We start from the raw sequence: 22716 nt of genomic DNA on the forward strand, positions 1-22716 counted from the left end.
GGGACTAAACAACTGACAGTTCTCTAGGATGGTCAGGTACAGATGGCTGAAATTCTGCACCCAAATCATGCATGATATCTTCCTATTTACAAGGAACAACTGATTTGTTATCTAAAGTTTAAGCAGTTAAAGTTAAGTGTGTGTTGTTTTGTTTAGAGAAGTCATATTAATCACTCATTTTGGATATAAGAATGAAGTATACAATTTTTTTTTTTTTTTTTTTTTTTTGGCCACCGCACGTCTTGCAGGATCTTCGTTCCCCGACCAGGGATGGAATCCGTACCCTTGGCAGTGAAAGCACGGAGTCCTAACTACTGGACTGCCAGGGAATTCCCTGAGTATATAATTTTTATTAAATTATTTCTTCTCACTTGATAACACTGAATCAGCAATGTGAAGGTACCAAATTATTAGCCTGCACATGACACCCACATACTGTGCTCCAGCCCTGCTTGCAACAGTTCATAGACAGCAGCTAAGCCCCCTTCATACTACCAGCTCTGTAAAACTGCCACAGAATGACGTTGCATAAGACACCATTAGGAACCGACTCCTGCCCACAAAGAGAAAATAACCATGAAAGCCTAGACATACATGCGACTTCTCTAAAGGTGAGCTGCCACTGGCCAGGTTCTTGAACCGTGTCACTTTCAGAATAAACACCAGTCTGATATCTAAACACATCTCAATAAGACATTTAAATGTTTACTGAAGTCTCCTTTAAAAATGCCAAAGGGGAATTCTTTTCATGTCTTACACTTCCTGGCAAATCTCTGCCCCCAAATCGCTATGCCTTCACCCAAACTCCTCAAAGCACATTCTTAACTTCCCCCACTGGCTCTTGTTTTTCTTCTCTCCTCTTCCTGTTTCTGAAATATTTTCTCCTGTGAATAGCTTTATGTTCTTTCTAATAGAGATCAACCTAAACTTTCAGTAGTTCTTTTAATTTTCTTCTCCAATATTCTAAGTAAATCAACAGGATAGAATTCTGTTGCACATTAATATTTGATCCAATAATCAATACTCCTGTGATAAATCTAGATAATATTTCTCTATCCAGTCTATAAGGATATCATATAAGATGTCAGATGCCTTCCTAAAATTCAGGTATACTCTTCCTATAGTGGTACCTGATTACAAAAAAGAAATCTTAAATGCTAAAGATATTTAACAATATATCTTTTATGTATTTTAGAAATGAAAAATTAAAACATTAAATTAGGTGTCTTCACAGCCTCTCCCTCTCCTGAATTTGATAAAGAAAGAGGCTCTCTTTCTTGGCTGAGAACCTGAGGCAACCAACAGTCATCACAAAAAATAGGCATAACAACCGGAAGACATAACCCCCAGCGCACCCTGATTTTGTTTTTACGCACACAATTATAAGATCTAGGGCTTCAGTAATTAGGATTTAAATTCATTCTTGGATTAAAACTCAGAGTCTCACTTGGGCTGAGAAAACACCCTTTAGCTATTGCTACTACTCAATTTAGATTTTCATCTACATATATGAAAATATAACCCCAAATCACCAAACACTGGGTGGAAAAACTGAATGAAAGATAAGAACCAAACACAACAAATAGAAGAATGAACCTCAAAGAAGCAGAATTGATACAGGAAACAGAAATTCTTAAAATAAAGAGGTTCAAGAGAATATCACATTCTTTTAAAAACAAAAAAGAAACAGTTACTATGAAAAAGAAGCAATCAAACTTCTTGATTGCTTGACAAAAAGTATTTGCCAAAAACAAAGTTAACAGATGGACTGAATAACAGAATAGACACAGCTAAAGACTGACTTAGGAACCTGGAAAATCACACTGGGGGTTCTCAATACAAAGAGGAAAGAGTTGAAAGTTATGAGGAAAGTTGAAAGAGGGACTCAACACAGATATTCAAAACTCTTTAAAAGAGTGCCAAAAGGAGAAAATAGAAACCACAGAGGGGAGAAAATAATCAAATAAGTAATGGAAGGAGGATGGTAATCTTCAGATTATAAAGGCTCCACCATGTGCTGAATGGGACAAATTTAAAAAAAAAATCACACGTAGACATATCTTGGTGAAATTTCAGAACTCCAAGGATAAAAAGAAAATCCCAAAGACTTTAAAGAATGAGGGAAAAAGTCACCTACAAAAGCAAAAGTAAAATCAGTCTTGTATCAGCAATGCTGAAGACAGAGGGGCAATGACTTCAGGAAAATGGTTTTGGAGAGTCAAACTATTAAAATCAAAATCAAAACAAAAAGAATTTTGGACTTAGGGAAAATTTTTTGTACGTATGGAAAAAATTTCTTATGGACATAATCCAGCCTAATAGAAAGGAAAGTAAAAAGGGAGCTCACATGAGACTCCAGAAAGAGTGGCTGAGGAATATAACCTAAAGGAAGAGAAGGAAGGTATTGTTAAAAAAAATTAATTCATTTGCTGTTTCATAGAGAAGGGTCTCCTTCAAGTACAAAAGGTTTAATGACATAGCATCCTATTTCCTTTGTTATGGATTCAATCAAATGATAGGTTCTAGAGTGAATAACATTTATACAATCATAATATTTATATAATCATAAAGTAGAGGTTGTTTTTTGGTTTTCCATGTATAGAGTAATTTACTGAAAAGAATGAAGACAATTATACTTACAGCATAGAAGGTAAATGTTATAAACCGTCTGCCTGTAAAAATAATAGCTCCAAAAATTTAAGAGAGAAAAAGAAAAGGTTAAAGGAGATGAATGTTTAATCTCCTTATATTGCACAGCAAAGAGTAAATAAAGGCTGTTTAGAAATAATAAATCAAGAATTAGATCCAGCAGAGGGCAGACAGCAGAAGCAAGAAGAACAACAAACCTGCAGCCTGTGGAACAAAAACCACATTCACAGAAACATAGACAAGATGAAAAGGCAGAGGGCTATGTACCACATGAAAGAACAAGATAAAACCACAGAAAAACAACTAAATGATGTGGAGATAGCCAACCTTCCAAAAAAAGAATTCAGAATAATGATAGTGAAGATGATACCAGACCTCAGAAAAAGAATGGAGGCAAAGATCGAGAAGATGCAAGAAATGTTTAACAAAGAACTAGAAGAATTAAAGAACAAACAAACAGATGAACAATACAATAACTGAAATGAAAACTACACTAGAAGGAATCAATAGCACAATAACTGAGGCAGAAGAACGGATAAATGACCAGGAAGAAGGAATGGTGGAATTCACTGCTGTGGAACAGAATAAAGAAAAAAGAATGAAAAGAAATGAAGACATCCTAAGAGACCTCTGGGACAACATTAAACACAACAACATCCGCATTATAGGGGTCCCAGAAGGATAAGAGAGAGAGAAAGGACCCGAGAAAATATCTGAAGAGATTATAGTCGAAACTTCCCTAACATGGGAAAGGAAATGGCCACCCAAGTCCAGGAAGCGCAGCGAGTCCCATACAGGATAAACCCAAGGAGAAACACACCAAGACACATAGTAATCAAATTGGCAAATATTAAAGACAAAGAAAAATTATTGAAAGCAGCAAGGGAAAAATGACAAATAACATACAAGGGAACTCCCATAAGATTAACAGCTGATTTCTCAGCAGAAACTCTACAAGCCAGAAGGGAGTGGCATGATATACTTAAAGTGATGAAAGGGAAGAACCTACAACCAAGATTACTCTACCTGGCAAGGATCTCATTCAGATTCGATGGAGAAATCAAAACCTTTACAGACAAGCAAAAGCTAAGAGAATTCAGCACCACCAAACCAGTTCTACAACAAATGCTAAAGGAACTTCTCTAAGTGGGAAACACAAGAGAAGGAAAGGACCTACAAAAACAAACCCAAAACAACTAAGAAAATGGTCATAGGAACATACATATTGATAATTACCTTAAACATGAATGGGTTAAATGCTCCAACCAAAAGACACAGGCTTGCTGAATGGATACAAAAACAAGACCCATATATATGCTGTCTAAAAGAGACCCACTTCAGACCTAAGGACACAAACAGACTGAAAGTGAGGGGATGGAAAAAGATACTCCGTGCAAATGGAAATCGAAAGAAAGCTGGAGTAGCAATACTCGTATCAGACAAAATAGACTTTAAAATAAAGAATGTTACAAGAGACAAGGAAGGGGACTACATAATGATCAGGGGATCAATCCAAGAAGAAGATATAACAATTATAAATATATATGCACCCAACGTAAGAGCACCTCAATACATAAGGCGACTGCTAACAGCTATAAAAGAGAAAATCGACAGTAACACAATAAGAGTGGGTACTTTAACACCTCACTTACACCAATGGACAGATCATCCAAAATGAAAATAAATAAGAAACATAAGGTTTAAATGACACGATAGACCAGATAGATTTAATTGATAGTTATAGGACAGTCCATCCAAAAACAGCAGATTACACTTTCTTCTCAAGTGCACATGGAACATTCTCCAGGACAGATCACAACTTGGGTCACAAATCAAGCCTCAATAAATTTAAGAAAACTGAAATCATATCAAGCATCTTTTCTGACCACAACGCTATGAGATTAGAAATGAATTACAGGGAAAAAAACGTAAAAAACACAAACACATGGAGGCTAAACAATACGTTACTAAATAACCAAACGATCACTGAAGAAATCAAAGAGGAAATGAAAAAATACCTACAGACAAATGACAATGAAAACATGATGATCCAAACCCTGCGGGATGCAGCAAAAGCAGTTCTAAGAGGGAAGTTTACAGCTATACAAGCCTACCTCAAGAAACAAGAAAAATCTCAAATAAACAATCTAAACTTACACTTAAAGGAAGTTGAGAAAGAAGAACAAACAAAACCCAAAGTTAGCAGAAGGAAAGAAATCATCAAGATCAGAGCAGAAATAAATGAAATAGAAACAAAGAAAACAACAGCAAAGATGAATAAAACTAAAAACTGGTTCTTTGAGAAGATAAGCAAAATTGATAAACCATTAGCCAGACTCATCAAGAAAAAGAGGGAGAGGACTCAAATCAATAAAATTAGAAATGAAAAAGGAGAAGTTACAACAGACACCGCAGAAATACAAAGCATCCTAAGAGACTACTACAAGCAACTCTATGTCTATATAATGGACAACCTGGAAGAAATGGACAAATCCTTAGAAAGGTATAACCTTCCAAGACTGAACTAGGAAGAAATAGAAAATATGAACAGACCAATAACAAATAATGCAATGGAAACTGTGATTAAAAATCTTCCAAAAAATGGAAGTCCAGGACCAGATGGCTTCACAGGTGAATTCTATTGAACATTTAGAGAAGAGCTAACACCCATCCTTCTCAAACTCTTCTAAAAAACTGCAGAATAAGGAACACTCCCAAACTCATTCTATGAGGCCACCATCTCCCTGATACCAAAACCAGACAAAGATACTACAAAAAAAGAAAATTACAGACCAATATCACCGATGAATATAGATGCAAAAAATCTCAACAAAATACTAGCAAACAGAATCCAACAACACATTAAAAGGATCATACACCATGATCAAGTAGGATTTATCCCAGAGATGCAAGGCTTCTTCAATATACGCAAATCAATCAATGTGATACACCATATTAACAAATTGAAGAAGAAAAACCATATGATCTTGATAGATGCAGAAAAAGCTTTTGACAAAACTCAACACCCATTTATGATTAAAAAAACTCTCCAGAAAGTGGGCATAGAGGGAACCTACTTCAACATAATAAAGGCCATATATGACAAACCCACAGCAAACATCATTCTCAATGGTGAAAATCTGAAAGGATTTCCTCTAAGATCAGGAACAAGACAAGGATGTCCTCTCTCATCACTATTATTCAACATAGTTTTGGAAGTCCTAGCCATGGCAATCAGAGAAGAAAAAGAAATAAAAGGAATACAAATTGGAAAAGAAGTAAAACTGTCACTGTTTGCAGGTGGCATGACACTATACATAGAGAATCCTAAAGATGCCACCAGAAAACTACTAGAGCTAATCAATGAATCTGGTAAAGTTGCAGGATACAAAATTAATGCACAGAAATCTGTTGCATTCCTATACACTAATGATGAAAAATCTGAAAGAGAAATTAAGGAAACACTCCCATTTACCAATGCAACTAAAAGAATAAAATACCTAGGAATAAACCTACCTAAGGAGACAAAAGACCTGTATGCAGAAATCTGTAAGACACTGATGAAAGAAATTAAATATGATATCAACAGATGGAGAGATATACCATGTTCTTGGATTAGAAGAATCAATATTTTGAAAATGACTATACTACCCAAAGCAATCTACAGATTCAATGCAATCCCTATCAAATTACCAATGGCATTTTTTACAGAACTAGAACAAAAAATCTTAAAATTTGTATGGAGACACAAAAGACCCCGAATAGCCAAAGCAGTCTTGAGGGAAAAAAACGGAGCTGGAGGAATCAGACACTCTGACTTCAGAGTCTACTACAAAGCTACAGTAATCAAGACAATATGGTACTGGCACAAAAACAGAAATACAAATCAATGGAACAAGATAGAAAGCCTAGAGATAAACTCATGCACATATGGTCAACTAATCTATGACAAAGGAGGCAAGGATATACAACGGAGAAAAGACAGTCTCTTCTATAAGTGGTGCTGGGAAAACTGGACAGCTACATGTAAAAGAATGAAATTAGAACACTCCCTAACACCATACAAAAATAAACTCAAAATGGATTAAAGAACTAAATGTAAGACAGGACACTATAAAACTCTTAGAGGAAACATAGGAAGAATACTCTTTGACATAAATCACAGCAAGATCTTTTTTGATCCACCTCCTAGAATAATGGAAATAAACAAATGGGACCTAATGAAACTTCAAAGCTTTTGCACAGCAAAGGAAACCACAAACAAGACGAAAAACAACCCTCAGAATGGGAGAAAATATTTGCAAATTAATCAACGGACGAAGGATTAATCTCCAAAATATATAAACAGCTCATGCAGCTCAATATTAAAAAAACAAACAACCCAATCCAAAAATGGGCAGAAGACCTAAATAGACATTTCTTCAAAGAAGACATACAGATGGCCAAGAAGCACATGAAAAGCTGCTCAACATCACTAATTATTAGAGAAATGCAAATCAAAACTACAATGAGGTATCACCTCACACCAGTTAGAAGGGGCATCATCAGAAAATCTACAAACAACAAATGCTGGAAAGGGTGTGGGGAAAAGGGCATCCTCTTGCACTGTTGGTGGGAATGTAAATTGATACAACCACTATGGAGAACAGTATGGAGGTTCCTTAAAGAACTAAAAATAGAATTACCATATGATCCAGCAATCCCACTACTGCACATGTACTCAGAGAAAACCATAATTCAAAAAGACACATGCGCCCCAATGTTCATTGCAGCACTATTTACAATAGCCAGGTCATGGAAGCAACCTAAATGCCCATCAACAGATGAATGGATTAAGAATATGTGGTACATATATACAGTGGAATATTACTCAGCCATAAAAAGGAACGAAATTGGGTCATTTGTAGAGACGTGGATGCATCTAGAGACTGTCATACAGAGTGAAGTAAGTCAGAAAGAGAAAAACAAATATTGTGTATTAACGCATATATGTGGAACCTAGAAAAATGGTACAGATGAACCGGTTTGCAGGGCAGAAATTGAGCCACAGATGTAGAGAACAAATGTATGGACACCAAGGGGGGAAAGCGATGGGGGGTGGGGGTGTGATGAATTGAGCAATTGGGACTGACATGTATACACTGATGTGTATAAAACTGATGACTAATAAGAACCTGCTGTATAAAAAATAAATAAAATAAAATTCCAAAAAAAGAATTAAATACATATGCATATTATTAAAATTATTATTGCCTAATAGTAGAGGAATTTAACCCAGGAGTGGTGGCTTTGGGGCTGTCTCTGGGAGATGGTAGAGTGGAGGGCTGAGAGGGATAATTTTATTTCTTTTATTATATTATTTCCAAGTTGCAAAATTATGCATGAATATTTTTTACCATAAGTGTTCTGTGTGTGTGTCTGTGTGTGTATATTCAAAGATCTTACCTCTTAGGCCATGGAATTGAATACTCTGAAGCAGAAAATCATAAAAGTTAAAGTTAAAATAGCCCTTTTAGGAACGTGACTCTGCTAAATTGCAGAGGGGCCTGAAGTGGACAGACTGGTGTGAGGGAAGCTGGTTAGGAGGTGATTCATTCCACCTATGAGTTCCTAATGTGCTTACGTCCTCATCTCCCATTTGGTACTTAACTCATACTGCCTGGAAATGAGGAGGATCTTGAATGATAAAAAAATAATAATAATAAATACGACCACTCATGCACTCCTCAGTACCAGCATTTGAAGTTTTCACTGTCAAATCTTTGTTCTCTTTCCCTCTCTCTCCCGCCACTTCAGACCTACCCTTTCCTTAAAGCCTTATTCACGTCTCATTTCCTATATGAAGCCTATTTCAAGTGTCCTACCCTTCGAGAGTGTTACAAAGACAGAATCTTTACTCTGCACTCAGAAAATAAAAATGAATAGATTTTCTTCTCAGAAGATCATAAATGAGTTTGATAATCATAGCTGAAATTTAAAGAGCAGAGACTGTTCTCTGCAGCACCTCGTATCACATAATAAACAACTGAATCCCTTTCACTTGATATAATTTATCTGTTGGGTCAAATACGTGCAGAAATGGTCTTAAAAGAAATCAAGACACCTAAGTGATGTTTTCCCCAAATGACCAGTGCTTGTCCCTCACCTGATTTATGGATTTTCGGCTAGAAATTTGTTTTATTAAAAACTTGGTATCCTCTTGACTTTTGACATAGCCTTTTGTAATACTATACATCAAGCTGAGGCGCTTTTTGATCTGCACATCTACAATATTCATCAGCAGTGGTATTAGTACCTGGAATAACGGAGAGAAAAAAACCGAAAATTTAATGAGGAAAAGCACCCTCTAAGGCAGATGTTCTCAAAGTGTCATTTCTAACAAGCTTGTTAGAAACACAAATGCGACACCATTGCTGAAACACAAATTCTCAGGCCCCACTCCAGACCTGCTGAATCAGAAACTCTGGGGATGGGCCCCCATATCGGTGCTTTAACAAGTCCTCCAGGTGATTCTATGCACGCTCAAGTTTGAGAGCCACTCTAAAGAAATGAAAGCTCAATGAATAACTGTTCTGTAGCTTTAAGGGGAAATCCCTACCCTGCGCTTTCCCTCATTCTCCATATCACCAGTTTTCAGGGGACAAGAGAGGTCACCCCAATAACTTGGGTGATAGTAACCAACTGAATAAATCTCTCTACACCTCAGTTTCTCCACTTGTAAGATAAGGACCTTAGGGTATCTAAGATCCTCCTTAGCTCTAAATTTCTCAAATCATAAGCTGAGGAAGGAGAGTGCAGTGACTGAGGAGAGTGGGATTTTTAAATATAAACCTCCCTGGGTTCAAATACCAGCTCTGCTACTCACCAGCTCTGTGACCTTGAGCAAGTTACTTAGTGACTCTAAGGATTCAGTGTCCTCATCTGTTCAATGAGGATAATAATACCTAAGTACCAGAATTCCAGTGGAGTGGCCCTCACGAGCAATGCAGTGAATCACAGAGACAGATGCACATCAGAGCACAGGGAGGACGGTGAGGGGCCAGGTAACACAGGAGGAACATGTGACCAGGAAAAGGACATCACAGAGAAGGAGTCACAAGAGCAGAGAAGGGACAGATTTTTTTAAAACTGTTATTCTGGTTGTGAAACTTTGGGCAGAGGGAGAGATATTAAAGAGGTTTTTTATAAAGTTTTATTCCATGATGCACTGGCACCCCCTGGGCCAATCTGAAGTAAAGGTCTCCAATATTCTTCAAAGTTTTCCAATACAGATTTGTTTCTTTTGAAAGCCACACTCTGCTGAGACTGGCTATTAGGACACCTAACTTGATAGAGTGGTGACACCTACTTCACAGGGCTCTTATAATAATTTAACTAGATAATGTAAGTAAAGTGGTCTGCACAGTTCCTTGAACATAGTAACTGTTCAGTAAACAAAAGCTAATCATGACTATATTTACTTAAATACACTCCACTGGGACTTGTCAGAGCATGTTAAACAGAAGTAGCAACTAGTTCACACTTTAAATAGGGTTGACTTCCACAATAACACATCTTTAAATCTTTATTTCACTCAGAGAGACTTTTCACAAAGTATTCCTTCTAAAATAATTATTTTACATTCATCTGCATAAGATCCCTGTATAAAAACTGCTTATCTAAGGACACCTCTACCTTCCACATTAAGACTTAGCCTCATTCTACATATCCTCATTTCTAGAGGCGTTTGTATTATGGTGGGTTATACCTTATGTCGACACTTTGCTCTAAACTCAGCTCATAAGGAAAAAATCATAAATAAATTGTGCATACAACTCTGTAGAGTCATCCTTATGAACACTAAAGTTTGGTAACATTAATAAAGAATCAAGGAAGGAACAAAAAAAGGAAGTCAACAAGCACAAGTCTGGGCATTCAGACGATTTTGCCTTTAAGATCACTATAAAATTGCTTGGAGAACGGGGACTAGATGGAGGATTCTAATGTATGCCTTTTGCCGTCAGGGTTTACAGCAATGTTTTTTCATATTAAGCCTCTATAACTTCAATACATACTAAAAGACTTATTTGATGTAATAAGAATTAAGCAACTCAAAAATATGGAGTGGCAAGTGAAATCATCTAGAGCACCCAAGTTAAAAGCTTATATAGGGCTTCCCTGGTGGCGCAGTGGTTGAGAGTCCGCCTGCCTATGCAGGGGACACGGGTTCGTGCCCCGGTCTGGGAAGATCCCACATGCCGCGGAGCATGTGGCTCACGGGCTGGGCCCGTGAGCCATGGCTGCTGAGCCTGCGCGTCCGGAGCCTGTGCTCCGCAACGGGAGAGGCCACAACAGTGAAAGGCCCGCGTACTGAAAAAAAAAAAAAAAAAAGCTTATATAACACAACTGCATTGGAAAGAGAAAGGAGGCTTAAGAATGGAGACTGAAAATCTGAAGATCTACCTTCAGAATCAAAACCAGAGCCACGAAAAGAAGAAATGGTCATTGTTAAGGAGATTGAAGGCCACAGTAAAACTGAACTTCATAGGCAGTGGGCTATGTAAGTAGTGTGGGCTCTAGGGTAAATATTTTTATGCTTCTGCACAGTTAGGGCTTTATGAGCAAATTTTACTAAAACTTGGAGAACTTGTTTCTGGGTAATCCTGCTGCAGGGGCACCACTGTTTTCATTTATTCATTCAATACATAACTTATTAAGTACTAACTATATACTAGGTACCATTCTGGAGCCACAGGTTACATCAGTGACCAAAACAAAGATCCCTACCTTGTGGAAAGCACATATAACATACAGTAAAAAAGTGATAAGTGCTACGCAGAAAAATTAAAATTTAAACAAGTGGAGGGGGATCAGAGAGATGGGTGGAACACGCTGGGAGTATGGAGGGCAGGTTGCCATTTTACGTAGCGTAAAAGAAGGTCACGGAAGACCTTCTCCATGAGAAGGTGAGATTTGAGCAATGACTTGAAGGGAGTGAGAGAGTGAACCATGCAGATACCTTTAAAGAGAGGGTTCCAGGAGAAAAGACAGCTCCCTCCCTCATTTCTTTCAAAATAGTGAGGTTTCTTAATTCATTTGACAAATAGTATAGGAAAAAAAAAAAGTATTTTAAAATTTGAAGTTTTACCTTGATAAGAGGAATAAATCTAATTATTCTGAAATAACCTATTATTACTGTAAACTGAATAAGAACCAAGTGGTCTGGTCTCAATCTGACAAAGTATATACAAAATATATCAACGATTCCAATAAGCACGATACAAAATTCCAAAGTATTCCAATGTTGATGAAAATATCTGCTTTTCAAAATTGTTATCTGTTTAGAAAACATATAGAATGTACATCATTTCATAGCACTATACAATGATATGGGGAGGGGATTCTTTAAAATTAACAGTTAAATCCTCAACTACAAATGAGTTATATTCCAAAAGTTGGGTTTTAAGTCATTCATTTGAAATTCAAAAAAATCCTACATCAAAAATTATAATTTGATTCCAAATATACATAATCTATTATGAAGCTGTAATGCCAAAGAAAAGCAATGAAAAGTACTAAACAGATTCATTGCAATACTATTAATTATAATTAAAGTATGAAAATGTAATGCTGATAACTCATCTTTGAAGCATTTATCCTAAAAAGTAGTTCTCATCTTATGACAAGTAACTAGCAAACCATTTTGGTTTTATTCACTTATTTATTCTTTGCATCATTACAGGGAGTATTTGAGGGAAACAGCAAATGTCTAGATTTTCAATTCTTTTTTGCCTGATCTTTGAGATTCTCTCCACTTTTATACTTCTCTTATCTGATATCCAAGACTAACTGTTTTACTGATTTCATTATTAAACTCAGAAAATTCAAAAAGATTACTAAAATTCCAGGATCCTATCAACTGCTACAGCAAAAGGCTTCTAGTATCAATTATTTCCAAAAAATGACAAAAATAGATTCAAATTATCTAAACTGTTCTTTTTATAGGATACATTTCTATTTTAAACAGTACCTTCAATGCTGATTCTAACAGATATAAAAATACAAAATAGTAGTTTACTAATATCAGTGCTGACACATTTAATTCTCTTGCCATTGGCCATAGATGCATTATCATAGGATAAATGTACATTATCCGTATAATATGTCCTGCATATTCAAATTCTTCTGAAAATACAATGTGATATATAAAAATCAGAAATTTATTATTCCTGAAAAAAAAGAGATCAAATAAAATGTCAGATCACTTTAAAGGTATAACAATTAAAATCTGAAGTTCATTTGTTTAAATAAATATTAACATTAATTTGAAGAAAGATACAAATAATATGAAACAATAGCTAAGCAAAAATCTAAACCATACTTTCTAGACATAAAAATCATAAGGGAAAAAGATAAAAATATGGCTCTTGGTAATCTAGATCAGGGCTGAGGAGCTTTTTTTTAAAGTTAATGTCTTATGCTTATTATTCACCCAGGTAGAAGAAACATTTTCATTAACCTCTGCCAAAACATTAGGTACTGTAAATACATATTCATTTGGGAGGGTGGCTTTTGGGGGTGTGTGTTTTTCTTCCAGTTTTCTTAAGATATAATTGACATACAGCACTGTATAAATTTTAAGGTATACAACATAGTGGTTTGGCTTACATACATCACAAACTGATCATCACGGTAAGTGTAGTGAACATCCATTATCTCATAGAGATGCAACATTAAACAGAAAATTTCTCCTTGTGATGAGAACCCTTAGGACTTACTCCCTTAACAGCTTTCATATGTAACATGCAGCAGTGTTAACTATATTCATCATGGTGTAATACATTACCTCCCTAGTACTTATTTATCTGACAAATGGAAATTGTACCTGGTGACTGTTTTCATCCACTTCCCCCTCTCCCACCCCCCACCTCTGGTAACCACAAATCTGATCTTTTTTTTCTATGGATTTGTTTGTTGGTTTGTTTTTGAAGTATGATTGACCTAGAACACTATGTTAGGTCCTGTTACACAACACACTGATTCAATATTTCTAGACCTTTTAAAATGATAACCACAGTAAGTCTAGTTATGATATGTCACCATACAAAGATACTACATAGTTACTAACTATATTGCCCACACTGTACATTTCATACTGGTTACTCATTTATTTTGCAACTGGAAGCTTGTACATTTTAATTTCCCTCACTATTTCTTTCCTCCCCCGACCCCTCCCTTCTGGACACTACCTGTTTGTTCTCTGTATCTATGACTCTGTTTCTCTTTTGTTAAGTTTATTCATTTGTTTTGTTTTTTTAGAACCCACATATAAGTGAAATCATACAGTAATTGACTTTCTCTGTCTGACTTACTTCATTTAGCATAATACCATCTAAGTCCATCCACATGGCAAATGGCAAGATTTCATTCTTTTCTAGGGCTGAGTAATATTCCATTATATATATGGAATATATACATACATATTGAACCATCCTTGCATCCTTGGGACAAATCCCACTTGATCATGGTGTATGATCCTTTCAATGTATTGCTGAATTTGGTTTGCTAATATTTTGTTGAGGATTTTTGCATCTATTGATATGCTCATCAGTGATATTGGCCTGTAATTTCCTTTTTTTGTGATATCTTTGCCTGGTTTTGGTATCAGGGTAATGCTGGCTTTATAGAATGATTTCAGAAGTGTTCCTTCCTCTGCAATTTTTTGGAATAATTTGATAAGGATATATGTGTTAACTCTTCTCTAAATGTTTGGTAGAATTCATCTGTGAAGCCATCTGGTCCTGGAATTTTGTTTGTTGGGAGTTTTTAAATTACTGATTCAATTTCAGTACTGGTAATTGGTCTGTTCATATTTTCTACTTCTTCCTGCTACAGTCTTGGGAGATTGTACCTTTCTAAGAATTTGTCCATTTCTTCTATCTTATTGGCATATAACTGTAGTACTCTCTTGTGATCCTTTGTATCTCAGTGATTTCAGTTGTAACTTCTTTTTCATCTGATTTTATTGATTTGGGCCCTCTCTTTTTCTTGGTGAGTTGGGCTGAAGGTTTATCAATTTTATTTATTTTTTCAAAGAACCAGCTCTTAGTTTCATTTATCTATTCTATTGTTTTTTAGTCTCTCTTTCACTTATTTCTGCTCTGATATTTATGATTTCTTCCTTTCTATTAACTAAGGGCTTTGTTTGTTCTTCTTTTTCTAGCTCCTTTAGGTGTAAGGTTGGATTGTCTGTTTGAGATTTGTCTGGAGAGCATTTTCTAAAATCAAGGCTAATCACACATAGGAACAATGCAAAAATTCATACATCAAAAGCAAGAAACAAATTAATTTTGAGAAAAACATCAACACTGCTTAAAATTAGGAACAGAATGAAATATTCTATTCAATATTACTATGACATTTAAAAAAATTTTTTCTATTCATCTAAAGTAGAAGCTGACAAAAAGAGGTTACTTGGATATATGTCAAGATCCTAGGGTTTTAAATTTTTATATTTTTCTGTAAACTTAATCAATGGAAGAAAGTAAAAAATTATCATAATTTGTTACGAAAAGCATGTTAACACCCACTTAAAATTTATTAGCATTAATGGTCCCAGTATTTTCTCATTTGACATCTTTTTTTTTTTTTGCAGTACGCGGGCCTCTCACTGTTGTGGCCTCTCCCGTTGCGGAGCACAGGCTCCAGATGCGCAGGCTCAGCAGCCATGGCTGATGGGCCCAGCCGCTCCACGGCATGTGGGATCTTCCTGGACCAGGGCACAAACCCATGTCCCCTGCATCGGCAGGCTGACTCTCAACCACTGCACCGCCAGGGAAGCCCTGACATCTTTTGTTAGTAGAAAAACCTTGTCTTTCTGCTCTAAAAAGTATATAAGCTCACAACTTATATAACAAAACAAAGAGTCTACACAAGTTAAGAAAAATCTGTATCTTGCGTTATTTTGGACGTTGTTTATAATTATTATTAAGGCCATGCTGTGTTTTTCCTAATTATAGACATCAACAGAACTATCCCATGGCACAGATGAAATTAAGTTGAGAGCTAGATCTAGTCTTTGAGTTTGCTATTTCTCACCCCTGCTCATCCCAGAAGAATATGAAAGAAGTCCAACATGTAATGTGACCCTAAGACATGGTAATTCAAACTTGAAGAATCCAAATATGACCATCCTTTTCATCTTTTTTCTACCCACTCTCTAATAGAGGTGCCAATGAAATTGGTAAAACAGAATGGAGAAAGAGAAGCAAGAACTTTGTTCCTTCCGCACTCAATCAATAAGACTTGACTATAATATTAGTTGGGTTTTTTTTTTTTTTTTAGGGAAGATCAAAGTAATCTATTCTGACAATGTAGAAAAGGTCATATTTTCAAGTACATTGCTATTACAGGTTCACAGTACTTACCCATATAGAGAAAGAGGTGTCTTATCTTCATGATATTCCAAGAAAGTTAATATGTTTTTAAACTTCATAAGCCAACTTCTAGCTCTTACATAAGTTGAAACATCATAAATACTCATGAATCTAATAGAGAAAAATATACATATGTGTTATAATGAAAAGCAAGTGCTATACCTTTGGGTAATATAAAACAGAAAGTTATACTAAACATAAATGTAATATGGGTTTATTAAATATGCCTCTGTATCCATCCACCTACCCACCCATGGTCATAGAACAGAAACATTTTTAGTGGGAGACTCCTGCTGTCCATGTTCCTGGAACTATCTGTGACCTGAGGTAGAACATAATTAAAACTTCAGAATCCAACTCTTTGGGGTTTAGAATCAAGCTTCCTTTTGTCATGCCTTGACTAGCCCAAGATTCTCCAAGGCCCTGAAGTCTCTGTCCTTCCCAAACTTTATTTAGGAATTGATGCTACATCTCCCAGATATATTACCAGGCTGCTGAAATGTTAACTATCACCCAGACAGAATCTCCTATCACTGTTGCCCCACAAGTTTGTCTTAGACCATCCATTATCTAATGTTTCAGGACTGTAACCAGGTATCAATATATCTCTAAGATACTGAGCTTTTCCCATCATATTAATTGCATCTATCAGTTCCATGGGTTGGATCAATTCCTCCAGATCCTATGATCCTATTCCACCCCAGAGAGCAGTTTAATGGCAGGCTCCAGGCCTCCTTACTTCCCCTATGCAGTAATTTAGTAAATATGATATAAAGACAAAATAATTATCACCATAATTAAAACTATATGGGTTCTTTTTCATGGCTCCCCTTGTCTCTCATATAATTGCTCTGTAGTCAAATCTTCCTCCAGAAACTCCCAATGTCATCAAAGTTATGAATTTTCAGGGAGAAAAGTATAAACAAGAAAAATAGGAAGTAAAATAGAAAAGTAAAGTAAAGTAAAATAGGAAGTAGGTGGATGGACGGACAGATAGATAAGATAAAAAGATTGATCAATCTGGACACTGAACTCTCAGTTTCTTCATTCTCTATCACATACCCATTCAATTTTGGAAATATCAGTTAAAGAAGTATTACACTTACTTTCCTTGGATGTGGCAATAGCTTTTGGTTGCACCAATTAATGTCCGGGCTGCCTCTACACTGAGGACTCCATCATTACACTGTTTTTCAAAGCTACTCTAAACATACAATTTTAAATAAAAATTACAAAGGACGAAAACATTAATGTAATGTACTCTGCTTGACTTTTACATACCCCTCACTATTATTATTGAACTCAATATATGAAAATATACTATTCAAAAACTTCTAGAGCAAGAAATAAATTTCATTCAATTTAAATATTTACAGAATATTCCATTTTTGCAAAGTACTCTCTCAGGAAACTCAAAATCTATACAACTCAAAGAGTTTACTTCAGATGTTCAACATCACTAATTATTAGAGAAATGCAAATCTAAACCACAATGAAGTATCCCCTTGTACTGGTCAGAATGGCTATCATCAAAAAGGCTACAAGGGGCTTCCCTGGTGGCGCAGTGGTTGAGAGTCTGCCTGCCGATGCAGGGGACACGGGTTCCTGCCCCGGTCCGGGAAGATCCCACATGCCGCAGAGCGGCTGGGCCCGTGAGCCATGGCCGCTGAGCCTGCGTGTCTGGAGCCTGTGCTCCGCAACAGGAGAGGCCACAACAGTGAGAGGCCCGCGTACCGCAAAAAAAAAAAAAAAAAAAAAAGGCTACAAATAATAAATGCTGGAGAGAGTGTGGAGAAAACAGAATCCTTGTACACTGTTGGTAGGAAATGTAAACTGGTGCATCCACTAGGGAGAACAGTATGAGGTTCCTTAAAAAACTAAAAATAGAGCTACCATATTATCTAACAATTCTACTTCTGGGTATATATCCAAAAAAAAAAAAACCCCAAAACTCTAATTCAAAAAGATACATGCACCTCAACATTCATAGCAGCACTATTTACAATAGCCAAGACATAGAAACAACCCAAGTGCCCATCAACAGATAACTGGCTTAAGAAGATGTGGCATATATATATATATATATATATATATATATATATATATGAATATTACTCAGCCATAAAAAAGAATGAAATATGCCATTTGCAGCAACATGGATGGACCTAGAGATTACCATACTAAGTGAAGTAAGTCAGACAAAGACAAATATTATATCACTTATATATGGAATCTAAAAAATAATACAAATGAGTCTATACACAAAATGGAAACAGACTCACAGACATAGAAAACAAACTTATGGTTACCAAAAAGGAAAGGTGGGGAGGACAAATTAGGGATATGGGATTAACAGATACAAACTACTATACATAAAATATACACAATAAGGATTTACTGTATAGCAAAGGGAATTATAGTTAACATCTTATAATAACCTATAATGGAATATAATCTGAAAAAAACCAAACTGAATCACTATGCTGTATGCCTGAAACTAACACAATATTGTAAATCAAATATATTTCAATTTTTTTAGAAAAGATAACATGCAGTGGGTCGTTACATGGGATTGTTCGTTTAAAAAGTAAATGTGGGGGCTTCCCTGGTGGTGCAGTGGTTGAGAGTCCGCCTGCTGATGCAGGGGACACGGGTTCATGCCCTGGTCCAGGAAGATCCCACATGCCGCGGAGCGGCTGGGCCCGTGAGCCATGGCCGCTGAGCCTGCGCGTCCGGAGCCTGTGCTCCGCAATGGGAGAGGCCACAACAGTGAGAGGCCCGTGTACCGCAAAAAAAAAAAAAAAAAGTAAATGTGGTAGGTCATTAGAACAATGGTCCCAATGTAGCATGCCTTTCCCATGCCTCTTTGTAACTAACACTGCTGCTCCTTCCTTCAAAGGTGGGGTCTTCACTCATTGAATCTGGGCTAGCTTTGTGATTTATTTTAACTAATAGAACAGGGGTAAAAGTGATGTTATTCAATTTCCAGAGCCTAGGAGATACAGAGGGCTTGCAGCTTGTCCTCTCACCCTGTTGGAACCCAAAGACCACCATGTAGTAAAGAAGCCCAGTTCACTCTACTGGAAGATAGGAAGCCATGTGGAGGAGAACCAAAGTGCCTTTAGTCTACCCTCTCAAGCAGACTAAAGGCTTTCTCAGACTCATATTGTCTGACATGTGGCCTGTATGAAAAGGAATTGCAGAGTAGAGTGGACTACAATGCGACTCATTGAAAACACATGAGTTTTTAAGGAAACTGTATCAGATTGGACTAAAAAAGACAGTACGAGTTCTAAATAAATAGGAATTTCCATTTCTACTGGCAGAAATCAGTCTGAGAAGGTTACTCAGCCACAAACATGGATTATTTCCTATGAAAATGTAGAGAATGGGGAGAACTGGGACATATGCCCATCTGGATTTCAGAATTGCCAAGGACCAGTGATTAATCAGTGGTCCTGATTGATCACCACTGAATGTTGTGGGTGGAGGTGGGGTAGACAGATAATTTCTCTTTTTAGTCCACAGGTCTCTGGATCAAGAGGAATCATACTTAAGGAGATACAACCAAGAAGCCTCAGCAGACCTAGACTAAATGCACATCATGAGATACTGGACTTTGAATCTGATACCATAATAGGATGAAGGCTTGCCAGGGTTCGGGGCGGGCGTGCAGTGTCTTAGAAAAAGATGAGTGTGTTTTGCTTCGTAGGAGGGGTAAAAATATTTGTGGCCAGTGAGTGGAACATTTAAATATGGTCACAAATTCTTTGCATCTCTTACCATCGCGAGGTTGAATCTACTGTCCCAAGTCTCAAATTAAAGTGGCTTCGTTCCCAAGTCTGGTAGTAGGGTACTGACTCTTGGCTGTATGCCTCAGGTTACTTCTATGTGGCCTCTCATTCTTCAGAGGCTAGGCCAGCTTCCTCACATGACAATCTCAGGGTGGTATTCAAAGTGGAAGAAGGGGGAAATTGCAAATCTCCTCAAGGCCTAGGCTCCAATACATGCCCAAAGTCCTTTTGCTACATTGTACTGGTCAAAACAAATCACAAGAACGCCCAAATTTAATGGTGGAGAGGGATATAGACACCACCTCTTAATAGGAGGTCTTACAAGGAATTTGTGACCATACTTTACCTCTCTGGGTAAGAGCCTTTCAAATTCTGAGAACATTTTAAATTAAGTAGAGAAATGTTTTTAAAATGAAAATATAGTGTTAATATTTTTGTATTAAGAAGAAATATGTTCTTCAACAGAAAAAATAAAAGGAGGAATTTATAGATTAAAAGAGACAAAGTACATATTCATTCATTGCAATACGTGATTTTACTGAAATGCAATTTAAAAATATAAACTGTGAAAATACACATTGATCACATTTATGAGATAATTGGAAATTTGATCATCGACCCAATATTTGATGTTATTAAGGAATTATTAATTTTTAGGTGCAATATTAGTATTTTACTATGTTTTTAAAAAGACCAAATTTTAAAATTTTAAAAAGACTAAATTTTAAAAATTTAGAGATACATACTGAAATATTTGCAGATGAAATGATATAATATCTGGGATTTGTTTCTAAATAATATGGAAGATGGAGGAGTGAATGAGGGTGCAGATAGGGCACAGTTGGTCATGTGTGGATGGTTTTTAAGGCTGAGTGATGGGTACTTGGGAGTTCATTACATTATTTTATCTACCTTTGTATATTTTAGAAATTCTTCATAATAATAAGTTCTAAAATGAAAGTAAAAAAGAAGGATTCTGAGCATAACGAGTATTTTATATACTTGTAAAATTGAATAAAATTTGTACTATTAGAATAAAACCCCAATTTTAAATGTGCAATTTGATAAGTTGATTTAAACTTGATTTTACCTAGTAATCTTCCTACGTTTATAACATTTAAATATTAAATTGTAAATATTTTAAGAGAATTTTGCTTCATTAGATTTATTTTAACTCATTAGATTTACAAGAGTTAAATAAGCACTTGAGAGAATATTGTATAAGAGGAACTCAAATATGTTAAATTTATAAAAGCAGTTTCAAATATTTGAAGAATTTTAATTAAGTACATAAATGGCACCAAACATTATTCAAAGACTCCCCAAAAGTGAACTGATAAAATTAGCTAGACTTAGAAATAGAATAACATTTGTGACTTGAATTTAAATCCTAAGAGATTTCTTTTATTTTTTAACTTTCATAAATCAAACATAAATTTTAACAACCAATAAAAAGATGAAAATATATCTTCTAGTCACCTGAAAACCATACATAAGAATTAAAAGCATTGCAAGAATAATAAATAAATAAAAAGCAGATTATGTGAAGGGTACCAACCATTTGTATTATAGCTACATGCAATCTGGCCTCTTCTATTAAAACTTCATCTGTTGGGGACTCCTCCTTCACTTTTTTATCACATGAAACATGAGGAAACTGAACAGTATCAGACTAAGTTTAAAAACACACAGAGATAAAGTTACAAATAAGTAAAAATGATTAGGAGCTGTCAAATACTTCGCTCAACCAAGATTCCAATAACTCAAATCAGAATCGCTAAAATGAAGGGGTGTATAAGTGAAAAACGTTCTCCATATTAGAAATGTTGCTTTCAATTGTGGCGAAGTAACTATTCACTTGGGGAGATTTAGAAGCCAAATTCTTCCCCAAGCTAGTTGTATGCTTGACTGCTCTCTGGAGCAGCCTATGTTTTCTGCTTTTGATAGTACTTATACAGGGAGAGATCTCTCACTTCCTCAACCAGTTGGAAACATCACCCTGGCAGAGGCCATTCATAGTTACTCAATCAGCCAGTTTGTAAAAACACCAGTTCTCCTGTATTTGGCAAATAAGGCTAGATCACCAACACCTTCTCTTTAGAGACAGAATTCAAACTATTTTGCCAATATAGCAAAGCTAGTAAATGTATCTCCCTTCAGTATCCTGACATACAACTAGCAGAATCAAGTTTTTTATAATAAACTAAAGAAAAAGGCAGGCCAGAAAGGGAAAGGACTATTTTTTGCCAGGTATCAACTCACAGGAATGATGTATTCAATCTTTGTTTTTTCTTCTACTAAGGTCCAGTTAACATTTGTCAAAATTTTTTCTGTTTTAAATAAAGTTATTCTGTTCTGTATTATCTTCTGGATGTGCTTAATGGCATTTTGCATGGCCATTTGTCTTGGAAGGGAGATGGCACACAAACCTGTGACAAAGAAAAGGAAGGGCCTTAATAAAATACAGTGAAGATTGCACAGGGAAGAGAAATGTTGCATAATGTAGTGAAATCTTGGCATCACTTGCATAGCCAAACCAGAGTACTTAGAGCAAGGACAACTATTTGTCCAAAATTTTCCAGAAAATTACCCAACAATCCATTTCCTTTTGGCTGTACAGCTCAACTTTTTCTGACTCAAGTGCTAAAGAATGTCTTCTTAGTTTCTTTTTGTTCCCTATAGCTAGATACATGACTCACTATTTAAAGGCATCCAATCAGTATTTCTCCAAGTATTGAAAGCTACCTGTGTCTACAGGTAAAGGAGCTGCCTATTAAATTATGCAAATTCCTGAGCTTTACGCCATGTCTGGAGAATCAGAGTGGCCTGGGAATTTGCATTTTAACAATTTCTCCAAC

General features: G+C 36.0%; 1 protein-coding gene across 1 annotated transcript in view; it reads right to left on the reverse strand.

Moving 5' to 3' along the window:
• LOC137219707 (ankyrin repeat domain-containing protein 45-like) overlaps nucleotides 1-22716 on the reverse strand; it is a 150938-nt gene that overhangs the window by 39210 nt on the left and 89012 nt on the right. The window contains exons 16-22 of the mRNA XM_067728672.1: nucleotides 22121-22287; nucleotides 21417-21530; nucleotides 17171-17268; nucleotides 16056-16175; nucleotides 12659-12857; nucleotides 11777-11965; nucleotides 8795-8944 (exon numbers count right to left, since the gene is read on the reverse strand). Coding sequence (XP_067584773.1) covers nucleotides 8795-8944; nucleotides 11777-11965; nucleotides 12659-12857; nucleotides 16056-16175; nucleotides 17171-17268; nucleotides 21417-21530; nucleotides 22121-22287 — 1037 coding nt within the window. The remainder of the gene's footprint in view (nucleotides 1-8794; nucleotides 8945-11776; nucleotides 11966-12658; nucleotides 12858-16055; nucleotides 16176-17170; nucleotides 17269-21416; nucleotides 21531-22120; nucleotides 22288-22716) is intronic.

Source organism: Pseudorca crassidens, chromosome 2 (genome assembly GCF_039906515.1).
Source record: "Pseudorca crassidens isolate mPseCra1 chromosome 2, mPseCra1.hap1, whole genome shotgun sequence".
NCBI lineage: Eukaryota > Metazoa > Chordata > Mammalia > Artiodactyla > Delphinidae > Pseudorca > Pseudorca crassidens.